This window comes from Bos taurus, chromosome 26, assembly GCF_002263795.3.
Source record: "Bos taurus isolate L1 Dominette 01449 registration number 42190680 breed Hereford chromosome 26, ARS-UCD2.0, whole genome shotgun sequence".
Taxonomy (NCBI): Eukaryota; Metazoa; Chordata; class Mammalia; order Artiodactyla; family Bovidae; genus Bos; species Bos taurus.
Window position 1 is genome coordinate 8,651,117 of NC_037353.1, and position 8,817 is coordinate 8,659,933.

Here is an 8,817-nt window from a genome sequence, read left to right on the forward strand (position 1 = left end):
GAAACAGGATCTTTTCTCCAGCCTATGTAAGGACTACCGAAGGAAATACTTCCTCAACTATCATCCTACATTTCCAGGAATACCCTGAAAACCGAAGGCCTCTTCACTTTGGTTGTCTGGTGTGTGGCTTTTTTTTTTTTTTTTCCTAAAGAAAATGGTTTCTTTAGGACACAGTTTTCTTTACTGAGGGTACCTCACCCTGGCTTTTACAATGTTGCCCCTCCCAATGTTGTAGCCCACCAAATACATCAATCTTAAACCCCTTCTCTCACCATGTCATGAAGTGTACCCATAAAAGCTGCACCCAGGTCTTCAGCATGGTCGCTCTGCTGCTTGCCTTATCCCTCATGCAAGTGCTCATTTAAAGTTTACATTCCAGAGCCACTTTTCAGAACAGACAACAAGGAATACTTCCTAGAATCTAAAGATTATTTGGTTGGAGGGGGGAAAAATCCTATCAGGAAATCTCATGCTCTGATTCCCTAGGAAAGGGTAGCTAGAAGTGTGTGTCTAACGTCACCGCCAGGAGGTTGCATGCCAGCAGCCCACAGGCCACCCCTGGCCCCGAAACCGGTTTTACTTGCCTAACACAGTGTTGGATCACACCAGATTTCCGGTTTTAACTAGAGTTGCTTACATTCTCCAACAGAGAGATTTAAAACCTCAGATTTTCAATCCAGAAGCGTTTTCACTCTCTCTCTCTCTGTGTCTCTCAGTCATGTCCGACTCTTTGTGACCTCATGGACTGTAGCCCGCCAGGCTCCTCTGTCCATGGAATTCTCTTGGCAAGAATACTAGAGTGGGTAGCCATTTCCTTCTCCAGGGTATCTTCCCAACCCAGGGATCGAACCCCAGTCTCCCACATTTGCAGGCAGATTCTTAATCTGTCTGAGCCTCTAGGGAAGCCCTGGCTTCTCTTTAAAAAACTGTAAGGTGAGGCAGCCCTAGTTTCACACTCTTACATGGCAATGATCGCTAAAACCACTCAGACTTTCTAGTTGTACCACAGTCCCCACCACTTTCTGTTGCCCCCCACACTTCAGATTTACTAGACATTTCTCTTGTATTGGCCTGCTTCAGTCATTTAGGGTACCTGCCCATCCCCTGTAGTATCAGAGTTTGCCCACTTTCATTCATAAAAAAAGGGCCAGTTGAATTTACAAGGGAGTTGTGCTTAAGTAAAAGGTCCCTCTTCCTTATAGTACAATATTCAAAATGTTAGATAGCAGTGAAGGCAATACAAATGGAGAAGATTAAGACATGACAATTAGGAATAAATGCAGAGTATTAAATAATAAAATCATTTGTTTCACAGTCTCTTCAAGGATCCCATGATTTACCTACCAAATTAATATCTGATACTTGTCCTGTGCAGTCAGCTCGCCCAACACCAATATGGTAGCCACTGAAGTTCTGAAACAGGGTAGGCTCTGGGGTGCTGGGTGTTGGAGATGCCTGGGTAGTTGTGGGGCCCCGGGAGGGTGTTGAGTTTTGAGGGGCTGCAGAGCCCTGGGTAGCTGGAGGGCTCTGGGTAGCTGGAGGGCCCTGGGTGGATGGAAAACCTGAATCAAAAACCAAAATAAGATATTTAAGAAACAACATTTCAACCCACACACTTGGCCTCAGTTAGGACACACAGATTCAGCTTCCTAAGGAAGAATCTCTGTATATTCTCTTACATTCAAGATACACTGTGAGACACATCTCAGGAACTTGGTTTATATCATAATCCCAAGGAGGATCTTTTTCATGGCTCAGAAATGTTTCAGCCTAACAATAAAGGTCTCTGACAAATGTCCTTCAACTTCTCCCTCAGGCTGTTCCTGTTAAACCTGTAGCCCTTCATTCACTCACCTGGCACTTCTACTCCAGCCAAACAAATCAGGCACCAGGCTCCTGGCACACAGTCTATTAAACCCGGCCTCTGGGTTCTAATGTTCTCTCCATCCAGAGACCTTACTCCTCTCTGTTTTACCAGTCAATCTCCACTACATTTTACAGGGGTTCATTTCCACCCTACCCAAATCCAGCTCAACTCCTTACCTCCAGAATGTAACCCCAACTGTCTCTACCCTGCTCTAGATGTTTATTCTTAATGCAACCTAGATCTTTTATTCTTAAGGCAACTTAGATTATTGTATACTTGCTAACACCGTCCCACCTTATGTCAACTGTTCTCATATCACCACATAGGTATGCACATTAATATATATACCCTATATTAACATTACACACACACCCCAATATAAGGGAGGCAAAATGGGATGGAGACTAAAACGGCAGATGTCAGAAACAACTGGGGTTTGAAAATTAACTGTACCTTTACAAGCTGAATAAGTGACTTAATCTATTTTACCCCAACTTTTTTCATCTGTGAAGAAAAGTAACATAACTTTCTCGTAACGTGAATCATCTCCTACTTACTAGGGTTTATTGACAATTAATATCTTAATACATAGTCAAAATTTAGAACAATGGCTGACATATAGCCTCAGTTTTATTTACACATTTAGACATCTTATATATTTCATTTTGTCTGTTTCTACTCCAGAAAACAGCCAGAGTTGGCCAAAGGAACACATGTCAGTGTTACATGTATTAGTGGTCAGAAAGTACTTAGGCAAGAGATTAACAGCAGACTTCTTCTGGGTTCCAGAATTCTGGAACTCAAGAAAGTTTAGAGATCACATCATTCAATCACCTACATTTTACTTATAAAGAAACTGAAACCCGGAGAAATGATTTAACCAAGTTTCCACAGAAAGCATATGATGAATCACGTGCCCAATCACACCCTCCAACTCAGAATCAGCTGCTCTTTCATCCACATTTAAGCGCAGTTAGAATCCATGCCTTCCCACCCCTAAGCCCAAGTGTTCTACAAAACATCAAGTATTGCAAGGAAGGAAATAGGCACCTTCGCTACTGCCTCACTGATACCAACATAGAAATGTGGTGCAGGCCAACGCCAAATCTAGTCACATAGCCAAGCGGCTTATTTTCCATCTCGGAGTTTCAGATGTCTAAAATGGCACTAAGGCTAGCACCTACCTTTATGGGAGTTTTGTAGGAATTAAATGAGAAATTTACATAGAATGCTTACTATTTTCATTGTAGAAGTTATTGTTTATTAAAGGATTGCTTCCCATCAACCACTATGGTAAGCATTCTATGTAAATTTCTCATTTTATCTGCCTGCAGTGCAGGAGATTTGGGTTTGATCCCTGGATTGGGAGAGCCCTTGGAGAAGGAAATGACAACTCACTCCAGTATTCTTGCTTAGAGAATCCCATGGACATGGGAGCCTGGCGGGCTAAAGTCCATGGGGTCGCAAAGAGTCGGACACGACTGAGCAACTAAACACACCTGTACACTAAATGAAAACAGTGGCTAGTATTTTCACTATTACCTCTCTGAGCCTCAGACTCTAGATTCTCTAATTTTGAAACAGAAAACTAGGTGAAGTCCCATGGATTCTTTCATTTCTAGCAATAAAACTCATTCTGTCCACTGCCAGAAAAGAGGATCTCTGTTTCTCTGGGTTTTCAGGGAATCTAAAATATGAAGACAAGTAGAGAACACACTGGAAAAGAGAAGAGGCTGCAAAAGAGAAAACTGAGCTGAACAACACTGCCTCTTTCTCCAGGGGGCCTGAGGACAGCCCTCTCTCCGCCCTCCCCCCTTTTGTTGGAATGCATTTGCTTCATAATGTTGTGTTAGTTCCTACTATACAGCAAAGTGAATCAGCTGTATGTATACATATATCCCCTCTGTTTTGGATTTCCTGCCTATTTAGGTCACCACAGAGCACTGAGTAGAGTTTCCTGTGCTACACAGTAGGTTCTCATTAGTTTCCTATTTTATACACAGCAGTGTTTATATGTCAATTCCAATCTCTGGAATCTAGCAAAACGATAGAGGCAGCCTGTTTGTAAAGCCCACCCTTTACTTTGGTCAAAGCATTCAATCCCCACCTGTCTTTTGTATTGTTTATTAGTTGTTGTTGTTCAGCCACCAAGTCATGTCTGACTCTTTGCAACCCCATGGACTGCGGCATACGAGGCCTCCCTGTCCCTCACCATCTCCCGAAGTTTGCCTGAGTTCATGTCCATTGCATCAGTGATGCCATCCAGCCATCTCATCCTATGATGCCCTCTTCTCCTCTGCCCTCAATCTTTCCCAGCATCAGGAACTTTTCCAACAAGTTGTCTGTGTGCATCAAATGATCAAAATACTGGCACTTCAGCATCAGTTCTTCCAATGAGTATTTAGGGTTGAATGCCCTTAAGATTGACTGGTTTGATCTCCTTGTTGCCCAAGGAACCCTCAGGAGTCTTCTCCAGCACCACAGTTCAAAGTCATCAATTTTTTGGTGCTCTGCCTTCTTTACAGTCCAGCTTTCACAACCATATGTGACCATTGGTAAGACCAGAGCCTTGACTATATGGACCTTTGTTGGCAGAGTAATGTCTCCGGTTTTCAACACACTGTCTGTCTGTCATAGCTTTCCTGCTGAGAAGCAATTGTCTCAGCAGGAAAATCTCTGCAGGTTTATTAGGTATATAACCTATCAAAGAAGAGGCACCATCAAAGGCCTATGGACCTGATTGCCTGTAAATGTAGCCTAGATAGTTTCCAAAATCTAAATTAGTTTCCAAGGTTAAAAAAAATTGGAAGGGATCTAAACTGCCTCCCCCAGTTTCTAGCTTTCACTGAAAACTCAGGAGAGTTGAGTCCATGTGACACCATGACAACAGTTGGCACTCAGGAGGGCCTGTGGACCCTCTTCACCAGAAATACACCTGCCCCCACCGTGGGCCACCTCCCCTCCTTTATGGAACTTGATTGACCTTCACAGCATTTGAGTTCAAGATCCCTTCTCTAAAGTTTCACAGACTAATTGACATTCAGCAGGTCTTTCCTTCTCCTTTTGCCCCCCAGGAGAAGATGATGCCAGAAAGAAGGCAAAGAGAAAAAGAAGAGGCTCAGGAGTTACTGGGCCTTGAAGACTCCTAAGCTGTACTTAGATCAATGGAAAAGCGAAACAAATAAGTGCATGTCAGAACACCACACTGGCTATTTGGGAGCAAAGGTAAACGTGATAAAAATTGCTATCATTGTGTAAAGAGCAACTAATGGAAAGGTTGGATGACCATCCCTTGGTGCTTAAGTACACCGTGAACTGCCCTATTATCAGCAGTATCAGTACACTGTTTCTTGCCTTGGTATTCCCCACAATGAAGACATTTCCTACTGGCTAGGAACAGCATCTAAGAGTACTCACGATACTTGCCTGTGTGATTTTCAATGGTCCCACTGGTGATAAACAACAGGCTGAGAAGAGCCACCGTGATCCCTGTCGTTATCACAAGGAGGAAAATCAGGAATATTTCAAAGCTGGAAAAGGTGCGTTTGGCCATTTTTTCCAAGGAAAAGAGTCAGAAGGAGAACTGTGAAAGAGACAGGTAAAAGAAAAACAAAATACACAGGTTTCAAGCTGCAAAGGCAAAGATATCTTAGCTCTTTCATAGAACAGATTGTGCCAGGAATGCCGCTAGGTCCACGTCCCATATCTTCCATGTCTTCGTGGAAGACATGACCAATCAATTACAGCACTGTGCGATGAATTCACATGGGGTTTCCAAATGCTTTTCAGCACAGTGCTCATCTTGGGAGCCCCCACCCATCATCTGGTATTGACACCAAAGCTAAAACCTATATGTACTCCTAGGATACATCATACTGCTTTCATTTACGGAAGTGCTGCTCTCTGTATACTGGTCTAGGCTGAAGCATTTCTGCCAACAAGGATAACTGATGTACCCACATGGCTTGTACTTGTGAGAAAGCTGGCTGAGGTTAGGGCCGTGCTTCGTGGCCAGTTAAATAACTTGTCAACAAGGAGGTGAAACACCTAACCCTGGCCTTTAAACCTCCTGTCTTAACTTTTGATTTCTACCCGAATAGAAAACAACATGGAAAAGGAGATTGGCATCTCTGATCTAAAGCCAGGCATTTGTGAAATTTCTCTCTTCAGTGATTGGAAGGATCCCACACATTTTGCAAACCCCAAGTCAAAGGATGAGGATAAAGAGAATGCTATTGTGTGCTACAAAAGCAGAAAATGTCCTTACTGATTCATGAAGACATTTTAGGCCTGGAATTCATCACAACTCAGAGGGACTAGAGAAGCTTCATAAATATGTGAATTATGCAGATTCACATAATGCAGCAGGAGAAAGTATAATATGGTTACAAATTGGGTTGTGAGATCTGGTGTCAGAGTTCAAATCTCACGTCTGCCACTTACTAGATGACCCCGGGAAATTATGCCTGACCCTGAGCCTCAGTTTCCCCATCTGGAAATAGGGATGTGACGATGATACTTTTGGTACCTATCGTATAGTTTTTATAAAAATGAGATGACACAGTAATACTTTGTTACAAGGAATGTAGTAAGTGTTTAAATGTTAGCATTTATCAATTAGGTTCTAAAATAGCAAAGGGTCTGTGCTCCTCACTGGCCTAAGAGAGTTTGTATGAGACTAGTATTCAAGAATCACAAAACCAAGGTGGGAACTTCAGAATCTATTTTCTTAACCTTAAGGAAGCTTGTGTAGTTAGGTGGGACTGGAGTCCCAAGCCTTGGGTAAGATGGTGCTACCCCCAAGAGCTGTAAATTGGCAACAATCAGCTGTGTTTATTATGGCCCAATTTTTCGTTTCAATTTGACTTAGTCAACAAGAGGAAAGATAGAGGTGACAATTTATTCTGTAAAAATAGAATCTACATTTACAAATATGAATTTTCAGGCTTCCTTTCAAAATATTCCATAATATATGGCAACACTGAGCCAGCATTCCTGTGTGCCAAGAGTTTTGTAAAGCTTATTAGCTGCTGTTCCCTTTCGATGGGGCAGCCCTTCTGCAGCCTGCCACTGTCTGTACCAGTGAGCCTTATCTATATGGTCTTTGTCATCATTTGATTTGGCAACCCTTGGACTAAAGGTTACTAATCGGTCTGACGGCAAACACTTCAGAGGTAGTGCTGAACTGGGAGTGGACGAAGAGCTTGAAACATCTTCTTGTACCTCCTGGTTGTGGGTAGGCATCCCTCACCATTTATCACCACTGCAGTCAGTCTCACTACCACCGGTAGGGACATCTTCAAATTCAGGGCAAAACAACTTTGACTCTCAGCCCTGAGTCAGAAAGTACATCTAAGATGAGCACCTAAAATTTTGATAACTCAAATTTTGATAACTCAAAGAAGTTTGCTAGTCCGTTGCTGTTGTTTTCAGTAGCAGACTTCAGACCTTGTAAACCTAGTTCTTGCTTAAAGCTTTGGTTCCTATGAGCCTTCCTGCTAGCTGAGATAGCACAAACAAGGCCATTAAAAATGGTCCAGACAGGCAGCTAGACCCCTCAACCCTAATGCATGTATATGCAGATCACATGTGGAAATGTGGCTACATGGTAAGAGCCTATGTAATAGACATGATATGAAATATGTACATGCCCGTGTGTATACAGATTTTCTTTTCCACCTTTGCTCTGCTGAACTAATTGTCACCACTGACCTTTTACACAAGTCAACAGTGGCACTTGATTTAACATTACAGTTTACTTCTTACGTGGATTACAGTGATATATCTCGTGTATTTCACCACTCTATTTAGTTGCCAAAACTACCACCAACATATTGGGTTGGCCAAAAAGTTCATATAGAAAAACCTGAATGAACGTTTTGGCCAACCCAATATTACCATTTTTTTTTTTTCAACCCACTATCCTTCGAAAATGATTAAAATCTGAATTTAAACATGAAAGCAAATGCCGTATACCTCTCTTTAAAAGGTAAATGTGCCTTGGAGAGTTGAACCGGTGATTATATTTTAAAGGACTGTTATACTTCCCGTGGTGGTCCTGCGGTAAAAAATCTGCCTGCCAATGCCAGGGGACATGAGTTTGATCCCTGGTCCAGGAAGATCATACATGCTGTGCAGCACCTAAGCGCATGCGCCACACGCGCTCTAGCGTCCATGAGCCGCAACTGCTGAGCCCAAATGCCGCTAGGGCCCGTGCTCTGCAACAAGAAGCTACTGCAATGAGAAGCCGCGCACTGCAACTAGAGAGCATCCCCTGCTCACTGCAACTTGAGAAAGCCCACTCGCCACAAAAAGTAAAAAAATAAGTAAATTTTTAAAAATAAAGAACTGTACATTTTCAAATACTTCCCACTTACTCTAGCATAATCCTGCAAGGTCAATGGTAGGGCACTAATGATACACTAGCATGTCACTTGCCATATCACCCTGAGGTCCCCTACTTTTCAGGACTGCAACGGTAAAAAGTAGTGTTTTGGCAAAAAAGGTTTCCAAAGCTAAGAAAACCGGGTGTAATTAAGATCCCTGAGACAAAATGATTCAAAATCCCTCCCTCCAAAAAAATGCATTCTTACCGACTCAACCACTCAGATGAAATTGTGTGTCCTGGTAAAGCAAATGGTGGCCCAGAATCTCGTCCCCCGTCCCCTGGAACGCTGCTCAGTTGAGACTGCTCAGCACTTTCTGAAACCTACCCAGGAAAGATCTTCACAGTCACGTTCAAGCAAGTTAAGAGTTCTCATTAGCACAGTTTTGTGGGTTTGGTATTTGGAAGAGATTAGTGTATTGATAACAAATGGCTTATTAGCCAATTCTCCCTGGCACAGCCTGATACTGAGGAACTGAACTGCAGAAGGCCTGCCAGGCTGAAGGTCATTTCAGATTTCAACACAACTCTTCCAGCCCATCAAGGTCTGTGCAATAGCTCTAAC

General features: G+C 42.8%; 1 protein-coding gene across 3 annotated transcripts in view; it reads right to left on the bottom strand.

Annotated features, from left to right (window-relative positions):
- The window catches only part of ASAH2 (N-acylsphingosine amidohydrolase 2), a 64,645-nt gene extending 56,042 nt beyond the window's left edge, over window positions 1-8,603 (bottom strand). The window contains exons 1-3 of one of the 3 annotated variants that reach the window (XM_015460595.3): window positions 8,461-8,603; window positions 5,285-5,450; window positions 1,345-1,562 (exon numbers count right to left, since the gene is read on the bottom strand). In XM_015460595.3, the coding sequence (XP_015316081.1) occupies window positions 1,345-1,562; window positions 5,285-5,420 (354 nt within the window). In that variant the 5' untranslated portion in view covers window positions 5,421-5,450; window positions 8,461-8,603. Of the gene's footprint in view, window positions 1-1,344; window positions 2,172-5,284; window positions 5,451-8,460 lie in introns of those variants that run through there. The other 2 variants (XM_059881972.1, XM_059881971.1) reach the window with 2 other exon arrangements.
- Between the last annotated feature and the right edge of the window lie 214 nt (window positions 8,604-8,817).